This window comes from Silene latifolia, chromosome X (assembly GCF_048544455.1).
Source record: "Silene latifolia isolate original U9 population chromosome X, ASM4854445v1, whole genome shotgun sequence".
Classification (NCBI taxonomy): Eukaryota; Viridiplantae; Streptophyta; class Magnoliopsida; order Caryophyllales; family Caryophyllaceae; genus Silene; species Silene latifolia.
The window spans coordinates 300,876,611-300,890,921 of NC_133537.1; the positions used below are offsets into that span (position 1 = coordinate 300,876,611).

Consider the following 14,311-nt stretch of genomic DNA (forward strand, 5'->3'; position numbering starts at 1 on the left):
ATAGGAGTCGAAACAACACCCCCCGAACCCGAGACATCTTCGTCAGAAAACACCGGTATAGGTTCAGGAGGAGGAATAGACGGTGGGTCAGCAAGAGGAAAAATTTGCTCATAAAAGTGAACATCCCGAGATACAAAAATCTCTCCGGTAGCAAGATCGTAAACTTTCCAACCCTTTTTATTGTGAGGATAGCCCATGAAAAGACACTTACGACTCCGACGAGCAAACTTATCGCCCTTCGTGTGTTGGTTGTGAACAAAACATAGGCAACCGAAAACTCGAAGATTAGCATAAGATGGAACCGTCCCAAATAAAATCTCGTAGGGTGTTTTATTTTGAAGTAAAGGGGTAGGTGTACGATTAATCAAATATGCAGCAGACAATATGCATTCACCCCAAAAAGACTGCGGGAGATTAGCTTGAAACATAAGTGACCGTGCTACGTTTAATATATGACGGTGCTTCCGTTCAACACGACCATTTTGCTGAGGTGTACCGACACAAGAAGTTTGAAAGAGTACACCCGTCTTGAAAAAATATTCAGCCATGTGATTAAATTCCGTGCCATTATCACTACGGACAATTTTAAGACGTTTAGCAAATTGATTTTTAACCATGGCAATGAAACTTGTAAACATATCTGTGACCTCCGTTTTATCAAGCAATAAATAAACCCAAACCGCCCTTGAGCAATCATCGACAATGGTCAAGAAATATTTAGCACCACAAGAAGACGGTGTTCGATACGGCCCCCATAAATCACAATGAATTATCTCGAAAATATCTGAAGCTTTATTCTCATTTAAAGAAAAACTATTTCTGGAATGTTTAGCATAATGACAAATATCACAAATGTGTTCGGTATTAGAAATAATTTTGCTAGCAAGGGGGATAAGTTGAATTATTTTATTAGAGGGATGCCCGAGACGCCGATGCCACAACACGAAAGTATCATCCACACTTACTTGATGCACCACTGGGTTCGCTACTCGCAAGAAATAAAGCCCGTCTCTCAGTTCACCGGCTCCAATTCTCGTCTTCAATGAAGGGTCCTGAATATGACAGGAATTATTAGTAAAACTTAATACACAATTTGTTTCAGCAATTAATTGAGAGACCGATAAAAGATTGCAGGTAAGTGTAGGCACGTAAAGAACATCACGAAGCACTAGGTGCTTATTAATTGAGACAACCCCAGCAAGATTAGCCAAGACATGCTGCCCGTTAGGGAGAGTAATCGGGCACGGCGGAATGCTGTGTTGTTCACCCAAGCAAGATAAATCACCTGTGACGTGATGCGAAGCCCCGGTATCAATAATCCATTCACAAAATCCGAATTTACGCCTCGATTTGAGAGACATACGCATCTCTTCATAATTGTCGTGTCGGAGTTTTACGTGGTGTATTGTTTGTCCCGGACCATCTTGATTGCCAAGATAATAAGGGGAGAGGGAGTCAAGATAATAAGGGGAGAGGGAGTCGATCTTCTGTTCATGATTATGGGAAGCATCTCCAATCTCTTCCTCTTTACTATTAGTCATGGCTGTAACACGCGTTCTGTTTGTGTGTTTCCTTTTTTTTTTTTTTTTTTTTTTTTTTTTTTTTTTTTGAAAAGAAGACAACCTAACCTGATACCATGTTAGGAGATAATTGTGTATGCCTTCTCATTATTCTTGAGCAATATATAGTACAAGATGGAACGGATTACATTAGTGCAAATACAATGAACCAATAATGGAACGGATTACCGTAGGTTGAATACAATGAACCTATAATGATCGGAATACCGTAAATTGACTAAGAATGGCCTATACGGCCGTAATATTTTTTTACCCCTAATTATAAATCCTAACTATGCCACTCATTCTTATCATCAGCTCTTACAACCTTCCACCACCATCATTTCTCGACACTTTTTCATTTAATCTTTATGTTGGCATCTCTATTGCTGTAACAATAAGAGCTAAGAAGTACTCACAATCTAAACTGGCCTTTACGATTGCCAAATCATAGGCACGTGAGCAAACCAATCAAAAAAATACACATCATCATTCATGCAAACTTTTCCATTCCAGGTTCCAAGTAGTTGCATTTTACAAATATTAAAAGTCAACACCAGCCTAACAACGAGAACTATCTTTTCTTCACAAATTCTTGGTTGTGACGGCACATATCCGTCACTTTTGAGTGACGAATACCATTTTATCTCACAAAGTACCCACTTTTTCTCTCTCTGCAACACTATTCATGTGGTCCCCTTTCTCTACTAACCCATTTTGTTACCATTTTAACTCACAAAATATCCGCTACAAATGATAACCCGTCACAAGGGAGACCAATTGTCTTTTCTTAGTTCACAAGTTTTAGGCTTTTAGCCATTATAGGAATTTAGATTCTCTTCGTTTCTTTATCTTCATTTTCTCTTTATTATATCCATATTTTAATATATTTTGTTTCTCTAAAACATTTCCTTATTAAATACTTTTATTATTCATATTTTATTTTCATGTATAACAAACTTTACAAACTTGACCATAAAGTTTTGTTATTTCTTACTTAATTTCAACTCATTTGAATTCATTTCAGTTTCATTTTAGTTCAGTTCCATTCATGTATTCACAAATTAACTCTTAAGTCATGTTCTTTTTCGGCTAATAGGAGCTAAACTGAATTGAATAGGGTTGAGTTAACTGAATGAGGCTGAAGTAAGAGCTCATTTGTGAAGAGATGAGCTGAACTGAGTTAAACTAAACTGAACAAAATAGAATTGAGCTGAACAAAAATTGGTTGAACTTAAGTCTAAAAGGACATAACCTTACTTTTAACTCCATTCAATTCGATTCAGTTTTTATCGGCAAAAAACAACGTGGTCTAACTCTCTAAATGGGAAAGAAACCTCTCGCAAGGTGGAACCAGTATTTTTTTTTTTTTTTTTTTTTTTTGACAACTGTAGTATTTTTCTCTTAAAAAAAAAGTAGTTATTTGAGATTGATAACCACTATATAAACTGCTCGTTTAGACAGCCAACATTCTATTCCATTGTCATAGAAAAATTCGTAAATTGAACAAGCATTCACTGAAATTCTACGCTCTAATTACTGAATTACGCAATCACCCGCCTCTTAATCCCCTCCTTAATTTCATTACCCACCTCTCAAATTCCCATATTCTCTAATTTCGAAGAAAATCCCCCTAAATTCTTATTTTTGAAGAGTGTAATTATCAATTGACATACTTGTAAACTTTAATCTTGTACCAATCTCCTAATTACCTGTAAATTTCACCCAAAAATCCCCATTTCTGTACTCAATTTCCCATATATTGACATTTTCTTCATACTACACTTGAATTACTTCTAAAATTTTGAGAATTTCAACTATACCCAATATTCCATTCTTGTAAAAAATCACATCTTTTGGTCAAATTTGTGTTAAAATGGCGGTATCGGGATCGATCAATGAGTTACCATCCCACATTGTATTGGATATATTGACTTGTGGTAGATTGAGTGCACTTGATCTTGTATGTGTAGAGTTGAGTTCCTCTATATTTGTAAAGTGTCAAGGGTTATACCCTTTCAAATTCAGGTCTTTGGTGGATATGGCAGCTTCCCAGCTGTGCGTTTCAGACCCGGTTTTCGACTCGATGAGCGCAGATGCTAAGAAAGAGTTGTTTGATAGGTGTGGTGGGAATTGGAAGAGGGTTCTGAGGTTCTTGCAGTCTGTTCAACAAGCCTCTGATAATGTTGATACTTCTCTGGGCAATGTATTGTCTCTTTCCTCACTTTTATTATTTGATGAATTAGCAGTTTGTTTTTCTATTTATTGTCTGGTTTTGTGAAATGTGTCAATTGTTAAAATTGTACTATTTCCGTCTCAATCATTTGTTTACCTCTATTTTAATGTTTGTGAGGTAAACAAATTTGTGTGTTTTTTATTGCTTGTTATAAGAGTATAATATTTTGATACTATGTTGATTGTTGAGAAATGTGTACCTTATTTAAGATTTTATTACTATTAGCTTAGGAGGTAGTGTATTCTCCATGATGACTTTATATTATGCTAGTTGTGTTGCTGTTTTATGCCAAAGGGAATGGATCAAACTTCTTGGCCAACCGTTTACCTATTTGTGAGAGTACTCACGGCGAGGGGATTACTCACTGTTATCAACGGTGGACACCCTGATTGACACCCAAAAAAACTCAGCTAGTCCAGGGTAGTCTATTATTGAAAATGCAAAAATTATTCAAACCATGTTTCCTGTTTAGCTGAGATATTCATGTTTTAGTGGAGTGCATCATGTCTAAGAGTGTTTAAGATTGCATGATATTGTTGCTAATGTGATGTCAGGGCAAGAAACTGTAGCTTTGCTTGATGTTTTGACAGTGGGTATCTTAGCATGGATTGGTTTGTCTCTGTCGACTTGCTGTGGGTCAGTTGGATGATTGCTGCAAATTTATTTGAAATTTAATCTGCTGCCGTCAATGGCAGTTCCAAACAAATTTACTTATGGTGTCTCGTTGAAAATTTGTAAGTCATTATTACATAAACGCAAATTCTCATTTGCGACGGTATGATAAAAAGTGACCACTAAAATAGTCACTTTCTAATAAGCTGGTGGTAAATTAGTGGTTGCTTTTTATCAGAAAATGGTAACTTTTCCTCCGTTGTAACTTACAACCGTCACAAGGGAGACCAACTGACAACTGTTGTGTAAAATTGTAGATTCTAATTTGTTTCAACATGAAAATGAGCAAGATCACAGAAAAAATGGTTTTACTGTGTCTTGGGAACCCATGTAGTTAGATATGGTCCATCAGTGCTGCGTATACTTGTTTTTACTTTTTAGTAGACTGTAAAGTATGCCTTTTGTTAATGTGATTGGCTTGATGCTGTTGACCATATGAGTTTGTACTATGTAAGAATCTGAAACTAGTGTTCTTCAATATTGCTCCATCCATCCAATCAATTATGTATCATTTTTATTTTTGTAGGGGTATTTTAATCAAAGGTAAACAAATGATAACGAGGGACTGAGGGGGAGTAGCTTTTTTGTATAATACCTGTGTGCGTTTTGAGTTTTTGTGCGAATTGAAGAACTAAGAAACTAATGGCAAATTTCTTCAGTGTGGTTTGATTCTTGTGGTGCTTGAGCTTTTATCGATACTTCTTGGTTCAGTTTTGTTTATCTCAATGGGTGTTTCGTTTGTTTCTTACAATGTCACTTGTTTATCAGAAAATGCAGATAAAGTCTGGACGATATCACACATTGCTTATCAGCAACTCATCTGTTTACTCTTGTGGTTCCAGCTTGTGTGGTGTTCTTGGTCAAGGTCCTGAGATTACTAAATGCCTTTCATTTAGAAGGATCACTTTTCCTTCTTCATCGCCTGTGGTCCAAGTTTCAGCTTCTCACAATCATGCAGCTTTTGTTACCCAGTGTGGAGAGGTTTGTTATGTTTGTTAAATTTTCAGTTTCTGTTAATACAATTGCAGAAACTATAAAACCGAGATGATGATATACGTCTGCTGATATCAAAATCTCACGAGATTTCTTCAAACTTTGTCGTCTCGTTTGGGTTTTAATCACTGAAAGTCTGAAATATGGCTTTCATATTTTGGTTAGGTATTGTTACACTGTTACTGTAGGCAATATCAATAATTCTGTGAAACCGTTGTATGGGTGCAACCAAGTCATTATCGCAATTGTAAAATGTAAGTAAAAAACATGAAATGAGTTTGTTTTATTCATACAATGGTCTCATGTGAGTTTTTGTCAAACAATAATTTTTGTTGTATATTTGGCACTTCCTTTTCAAAGTGGAGTAATTAATCTCCAATGACTGAGCTGATTAATTATTTCTTCTCCCAATCTATAGGTTTTCTCATGTGGAGACAATTCCTTTCACTGTTGTGGTCACAAAGATGCAACTCGGCCCATATTCCGGCCTCTCTTGGTCGAAGCACTGAAAGGCATTCCTTGTAAACAAGTAAGGATTGGTTCTAATTTAAAGATTCTAAATGATCCAAATTATGTGAACTCGTGGTGTTATATTGGGGTGTTCTTTTACATGACAAGCAATGTGTTCAGCTGCGCGAAGTGTGTGAAGCAGAAATTTAGCCCACGTTAACAGGTGATAAGTGATATTCCATGTGCTGAATCGACTAATCATGTTAGCCAAGCACAAATCATTTTGAGACCTAAAAATTTGTCTTCGTTTGATTACTATGTATTTCCTTTTTTTGCTCTGATATTAGTAGGATTTAAGCTGTTAATAGACTCCAAAACATTTGTTATGAAATGTCTTAACTTGCTAGTTGCTAGTTGCTACCCTTGAAAATGATAAATTTCAACAACACTGATTGGGAGAGAAGAAAATATATTTCTGAGAGTTGATAATAATAAGCATAAATATGATAGATTAATCAGCTCAGTCATCACCATAAGGTCTGCCAGGATTTGAACCCGTGACCTCTTGGTCACTCTGGCTCTGATACCATGATAGATGAACCATCTCAACCAAAACCTTAAGATGATGGTTGAGGCCCAACTATTATATTTATGCTTATTAGATAGGACACATAAGAAGAAGTTCTAATTACTAGTTTTCAACTGCTTGTATGAATCAGATTCGGCGAACATAAAACTTTTGGTAAACCGAGTTGTTCTACAGGTGTAAGTGACATTTAAGGACGCACATTACCCCAGAAAATGGAGAAAGAAAAACATTCTTGTTGGGGGTCCGGGGGACTAGAGTCTAGAGAGGCGCTAAGTTTCAAGGTTTATGAAAATAATCCTCAAAAAGTGAAAAACCGTTGTATTGGTCTGGTATTTGTTAGAATAGAGTCTACTAAGTAGGATTGAAAAAACCTTACCCACAACGTGCTGTGCACACGTTATCGAAAGTACTAGATTTGATAGAATGGTGAGCATTCCCAATGGCGTGTGTGTAGTTGGATGATATTTTCTTTTGCTCGTGGAGTTACACTAGATTCGTCATTGTTCGTGTCTCAGGTTCAGGATTTCTTATCCTACATGGGGATCATTTTGAGAAACAATTTTTTTTCCAACCCAAAAAAGTTTTTTTTTAAGCATTATTTCACAAAAAAGATGCAAAGTTTCGAAAAGTGTTGATTTTGAATTAAGTACTCCATATTTACTGTCTGTTCCATTCTGATTCGTGGTTTCAGAAAGAAAATAGAATGAAAAAACCGAGCTTTCAATGGCATCCTTGTCATGTGTCAGTACATACTCAAGATGTAGATCTTCGACATTTTGCAGGTTGCCACTGGCCTTAATTTTACCATTTTTCTTACAAGAGAAGGACAAGTCTATACATGTGGAACAAACTCTCAAGGGCAACTTGGTCATGGTGACACTGCTGATAGACCAATACCGACAATTGTTGAGGAGCTTGAAGGCGTGGGCCCTATTGTTCAGATATCTGCCGGTCCAAGTTATGCCTTAGCAGTGGCTCAGGATGGCACAATATATTCATTTGGTTCCGGCACTAATTTATGTCTAGGCCATGGTGAACAGCATAATGAACATCACCCTCGGCCTATCCTTTCATTTAGAAGAAAGGGTGTTCATATAGTTCGTGTCTCGGCTGGTGATGAGCATGTTGTTGCCCTTGATTCTTGTGGATATGTAAGTTCAATTTCATGCATGCAAGCTAATTTATCTATTATGTCAAGCATGGAGAGCTTTATCTGATATCGTGTCGTCATCCTGATTTCTATGAATTTAGGTATATACTTGGGGTAAAGGTTATTGTGGTGCTTTGGGTCATGGAGACGAGATTGATAAGACGACTCCAACATTCTTAAGCACCCTCAAGAATCATATTGCAGTGCAGGTTTGTCATATACATATACTCCATTGCCCTTCAGTTTCTAACTCTTGTGCCTGATATTGTAAATACGAAGTATTTGAGTAGCACAAAGTTGAAATTTTGGCTCCGATTCTGCCCATTTTGTATCAGACCAGTGGAACACTGTTAATACTATTCCCATCTAGACCTCCTAATACCTAACCTTCTGCTAGATTTATATTGGTTTTTGATGGATCTTGAGGTTGTTCGTGGAGGTTTACGGGGTAGTGCGGACCGAAGTTACACTTTTGTAAGGATAACTATTCTTACACTTCCTCCACGCCATTGTCTATTCCCCCATTAACCTTCGGTGGTCAAATGATGTCAATTTTGAATACTCATAATCCAATTTTTCAAAAAAAATGAAACTACGTATTAGGAAACATTTGATTTGGTTAATCAACCCGAACAAATTTTACATTGCATATCTACGAATATTTATAGAAACAACACCAAAAATATTTATAGAAACAACACCAAATCTCCTATGAGACAATTTCAAGATGAGATTGCTGTAAGACCGGCCTATATAATGGGGTAGTTATTGTTTTATTCCAGTTTCCTTTTTTTTTTATATTCCCTGTTAGTGTGTAGGTGTGTGAGGTACTATATCGAGAGTCCAAATGGGACAAAAAATTTAGGATAGAGGCAGGATATAGAAAAAAAAAAAGTTTTCCTTTATTGTGTATCCGCGATTCATGGATTATGCCATGGCAACTCAATCTTATAGAAGCTCGCCATAAATAAAGTATAAACCACCTTACTACCATGCCATCTGCAGGTGTGTGCCAGTAAGAGGAAAACTTTTGTTCTGTTGGACAGCGGCTTAGTATATGCCTTTGGTTGGATGGGATTTGGCAGCCTCGGGTTTACTGACAGAGGAGTTTCGGATAAAGTCACAAGGCCTAGGGTCCTCGATAGCTTGAGAGCTCACCACATCTCCCAAATAAGTACTGCCCTTTATCACACTGTTCTGATAACTAGGCGAGGCCAGATTTTCGGGTTTGGGGACAATGAAAGAGCTCAGCTTGGACACGATTCTTTGGAAAGTTGCCTTAAACCTACTGAAATATTTGTTGATGAATGCGCTCTTGCTGTCATCGATGGATGATTCATGAATTGGGTTTCTTCTTGTCCGCCAATGATGAGTGAATTGTGTAGTGAGTAGTGACACAACCCGGTGAATATATTGTAAGTTTGTAACTGAACAAGGTAATTAGTAATTACCCTCCAATTAAGTAGTCGATTGTTAAAACTAGTTTGGGTGTGTTGATATTGTTTGTCTCTAATCATGCAAGCCTTTGTATAAATTATTTGATGAATCAGAGTTTCCATTGAAATAATTACGAAGTATGTCATATATTCAAGTAAGATTACATTATTAACAAAAACCGAAACCATTATGGAATACTCCGTATAACATTTCGGAAGGTGCTCCAAAGCATGTTTAAGAATAGTACTCGGTATTAGTAAAACAATTGGTTCAGTATTAGTTTTTGTATAATGTAATTATTATGGAGGGTGATTAGCAGTTGAGAGTTGAGCTAACTCATAACTAAAGAAGCAAAGTACAAAATGTGTCATGCGTATGCATACACACTGTCACAAGGAAAGTGCTAGTGAGTAACACAAATTCTTTAATTAGACGGACAAGCGATGGATAGTGTCCATCTCACAAAATGAGAGTTGATGGATAATGCAGGTGGGAGGGAAATGAATACCCTCATGATAATGATAATATTAGGTGTCGTAAAATACTAGAATTAACTATCAAATTAACAATTTATAAAGCCAAACTATACTCTAGATTACTCTAATGGATAAAGCAATATAGTGCAAGTAAGGGTCGATCCCAAGAGAAGGACTTTTAAACTAAAGACTTGAATTGTAAACTATTGAATACTAATTAAGACTCTAACTACCAATTAAGACCCTAATGACAATTTAAACTCAACAAAAGGAAGTAATCACAAACAATGGGTATTAACAATGTTCAACTAGTAGGAAACATAGATGGAAAAGGCATTTGGTTGGAAACAACATGAAAATGAGTAAAAATGGAGACTTTGCTATTGTGGCAATACAACAAACACTTAATAAGCACAAAGTAATAATGAGAAAGAACTTGGTGTAATCTCTTTTTAGTCACCAACAAATGACAAAGCTTGACTCTTTTTACTCTCCTAAGGTTATCCGCCCAATACTACAATATCAACATATTAGCATACACAAATTAAATCATCCATGTATCCTCTTCAAGTTTAGCCAACCATTCATTAAACCATGTGATGGGGCATATTCTGCACCGCTGACCAAGTCAACACATTGAGCAAGGTCAAGGGTATTCACAGCAAAGTCAACGACTTAGACAGTCTAGCCGGTGAAGCCCATCTACTGTCACCGGGTCTCGGCGGACAACTAGCCGGTAGGGACACAATCCGCGTACTCATATCCAAGACCCTCGGCAAGCCTGCCACAGGTCCATCGGCCGAGGGTATAACAGTCTTTTCACCTGATAGCCACTTGGCCACTACGTGACAAAAGGTAAAAGCCTATAAATACTCCTCAACCTTCATTAAGGAAAGGATCCACAAAAATTGACCTAATAACCACTGTTCATCTGGTAATATCTTACTTATCTCTCTGAAATACACTCTTAGCCAAGTTACAACAACTTCTCTCTAAGTTTACTGACTTGAGCGTCGGAGTGAGTACGCTCGGCCAAAGCCGAGCCCTCAGTTTGTTCATCGTTTCAGGAGACCGCAAGGAGGATTCAAGCAAGGACATCATTCTACTAGCTACGAGTGGTAACAAACACCTGCTCTGGAATTAAACCCGGAACAATTGGCGTCGTCTGTGGGGAGAGCAAACTAGAAGCTAGTCACATTCATTCCCAAACAACAAAAACAAAAACACAAAAAACCCACCCAAAAAGCTAAGATGTCGAAACAACAAGAGATAGTCGCAACCGACGAAGCCACATTCTACCAAGATGATACATTTCACCATTCTGGAGTAGAGCAACCCTCCACCGGCGGAGTAGTCCAACCGGAATTCGGAATGCCGATAATACCGGACACACCGCCGTCCGCCAACCAGGTCACCATCATGGGACAGGTGGTTGACGTAGCAAAACTGAAGACACTCCTGGACCTAATTGGGAGCACACCAGCTCACATAGGCACGCCGACACGAGCGGCGGAAGCCCCCGGGAGGCCGGGGCCGTAACGTGACTCAAGAAACTTGAACGGAGCACTTTGGGAGAAGCGGACCCTACCAAGACGCCGGAGGAGCCCAAAGTGGTCGTGGTAAACGTAAGTCCTTCTCATACTCGGGAGAGGACATCGCCGCCGCAACACCGACGAGGCACACCCCGGGGGAACAGTGGCTTGGGCCCGACTCGGGAGAGCGGGAGAAGAAGCCCGAGCGGAGAAGAAGTCCTTCCCGCTACGAGGAGAGAAGCGGACTAGGAACGCGAGGAGTCGATCGCCGCGTGTCATCCGACACGTGGTCAAACACCCCTCGGTGATTATGTCCTAGACACCGCCGTACCAACCAAGCTGAAGTTGCCGGCGTTCACGTACAAAGGAGACAGCGACCCAACCGACCACGCCGAGGCTTTCGAGTCTTACATGTCGGTATGGGAGCAGCCTGATGAGGTCTGGTGCCGAGTTTTCCCAACGACTCTGCATGGGATGGCTCAAAAGCGGTACAAGGGGCTTCCCGACGGTTCGTATATCTTGTTTTGCCGACCTAAAGGACGCCTTCTTAGCCCAAGTACTCTTGCAACAAAAGGACGGTCGTGGAGACGTCGGACCTCCTAACTATCAAGCGGGGAGGAGGGCGAGTCTCTGAAGCTATATGAAGAGGTTCGACGGCAAGGTCCAAAGCAAATTCGGGAAATCAATCCCGAATCGGCGGCTTCGACCGATGAAGGGCCTCCCAAAGGGAAACTTAAAAGACGAGCTCATCAAGCACGGGGCACGGGCCTAGACGCCGCGAGGAAGATGGCCGACCAGGCCATCAAGGTGGAAGATTACCACAAGACTGGGTAGGCCCCGGCGAGGCCGAGCCCTCGAGAGGAAAAGCGCCGGGATGATAGTCCGGATGAGAGGCGCGTGACAATAATATGTCACGATCCGATGATAAACGCCGTGACAATAATAAGGTCACGGTCGATAGATCCGCCAAGAAACGAGGGGCCCGACGGGCGCCGGGGGGAGTTCGGGAATGTTTTACCAAAGGCATTACCATGACAAAACCCCTTTGGTCGCATCGGCCGCCAAGGTCTTCGCCTTGAGAAGAAACGAGGGCCAGAAGTGGGAACGGCCTCCCAAGCCAAAAGGAGACGGTGACTCAAACCAGTACTGCGAGTACCACGGTTGCGCCGGCCACCTCACTGACAACTGCCGGCATCTGAAGAATGTCATTGAAGAGCTAATCCGTAAGGGGAGCCTCGACAAGTATGTGGCCAAAGGCCAGAAGACTGACGCCAGCGGCTCAGATAAGAAAACCGTTTTTCAACGGATAGGAGTTATCAATGTAGTAATCGGAGGTAACGAGAACGGTGGGTCCGCTCATGGGCACAAACGGCACTGAACGAGCCATGTATCGGGCTATCAACTTTGTGCCCAACGCGCGACCGCCGCCTCAGCGTTCCCGATATGACTATTGGAGGGAAGGACTGCGAGGGAGTCATCGCCCCTCACAGCGACCCACTCGTAGTCAACTTGGAAATATCCAACCACCTAGTGAAGAGATGTCGATAGACACAGCGCCTACACGAACATCATGTTCGGGAGTGCTTCCACGGACCTCGGCTTGAGAATCAAGGACTTGAGCCCCTGCGCCCATCCACTATACAGCTTCTCCGGGGCTGGCCTGGTACCCCTGGGTTCAATCAAACTACCGATGATGTTCGGCGAGGGGAAAGCGGCCAAGAATGTCCTAGCCGAGTTCGTCGTCATCAACGGCTCATCCGCCTACAACGTCCTAATAGGCCGAGTTACTCCGAGCGATGCCGACGCAAGTAATGTCCATCCGAGCCCCGACACTAATGTACGTCTCGGACCGGGGGAAGCGCATAAACTCGTCTCCAAAGACGAGAATGACGAGGTGGTCAACATCCGGATATCGCCGGAGGATGCAACATGCAATCCCTCAAAGTGGCGAAGCGATCGGAGAAGGGGAAAAGCTCATCCTCACAACCGAAGGGCGACCTTATGGATGCAACCGACGGGCCGACGGGGGAACAGCGCCTCTAGATAAGGCATTAGAAAGCGACAGACCTTGTATAGCGCGGAGGTGCCCAATTTGTGGGCATCCCGACGCATGTTAATATCGAATGTAAAATCGACCAAGTCCCCCATGAAGATGTCCATTTTCACCACAAATCACTGGTACGAGTAAAGAGGCCGACGCGTCTCATCTGTGTCGATTCGACAAGAGCGGCGATCGTTAAAAAGCGACGCCGTCTCATTTGTCGATTCGACAAGAGCGGATCGTTAAAAAGCCGACGCCGTCTCATATCTGTCGATTCGACAAGAGCGGCGATCGTTATAAGCCGACGCCGTCTCATCTGTCGATTCGACAAGAGCGGCGATCGTTAAAAAGCGACGCCGTCTCATCTGTCGATTCGACAAGAGCGGCGATCGTTAAAAGCCGACGCGCCTCTCATCTGTCGATTCGACAAGAGCGCGTCGTTATAAAGCCGACGCCGTCTCATACTTATTGATTCGACAAGAGCGGCGATCGTTATAAGCGACGCCGTCTCATCTGTCGATTCGACAAGAAGCGGCGATCGTTATTAAGCCGACGCCGTCTCATCTGTCGATTCGACAAGAGCGGTCGTTATTGAAGCCGACGCTCGTCTCATTGTCGATTCGACAAGAGCGGCGTCGTTATGAAGAAATGCGGCCATGGCGATCACCCCAAATAGTAGGCGCTTGGCGATCACTTAAAGTGGTAGACGCCGCGTAACACGCTATCCGGACGACTCACACTGTCATAGACAAGAGCGGTGTTCCCCATGAAGAAATGTAGTCTTTGTGGATCACCCCAAATAGTAAACGCTTCTGAGTCACTTAAAGTGGTAGACGCCGCGTAACACGCTATCCAGGAACAGACGCCGACTCTTCGCCGTACCGACAAGAGCGGCGATCTCCATCGAAAGCGAACACGCGCGATCGCGGTATTGCGCGGTGATAAACAAATCAAAATGCCTTAAAAGCGTTAAAAAACGGTTGAGATGCACACTCTAAAGCGCCTCGGCCAAGCCAAGGTTCAAACAAGAAGAGACGCTCAACTAATAACATAAAAGGGCAACTCAGACAAAAACGAGAAAAGACCTCGGCCATGCCAAAGGCAAAAGAAACGAACTCTTATTTATAATAACAGTTTGCAGGCGAAAAGAATGGAGATAACAACCTACCATAGGAT

The 14,311-nt window shown here is 41.2% G+C and overlaps 1 protein-coding gene across 1 annotated transcript; it reads left to right on the top strand.

The window, feature by feature from the left end:
• The first annotated feature begins 3,033 nt into the window (after positions 1 to 3,033).
• LOC141617181 (ultraviolet-B receptor UVR8-like) lies at positions 3,034 to 9,216 on the top strand. Its single transcript, XM_074434365.1, has 6 exons — positions 3,034 to 3,765; positions 5,236 to 5,448; positions 5,879 to 5,989; positions 7,282 to 7,650; positions 7,751 to 7,858; positions 8,655 to 9,216. Exons 1-6 carry the CDS (start codon positions 3,436 to 3,438, stop codon positions 8,982 to 8,984), a joined length of 1,461 nt encoding a protein of 486 aa, XP_074290466.1. The 5' UTR covers positions 3,034 to 3,435; the 3' UTR covers positions 8,985 to 9,216.
• Positions 9,217 to 14,311: the final 5,095 nt, after the last annotated feature.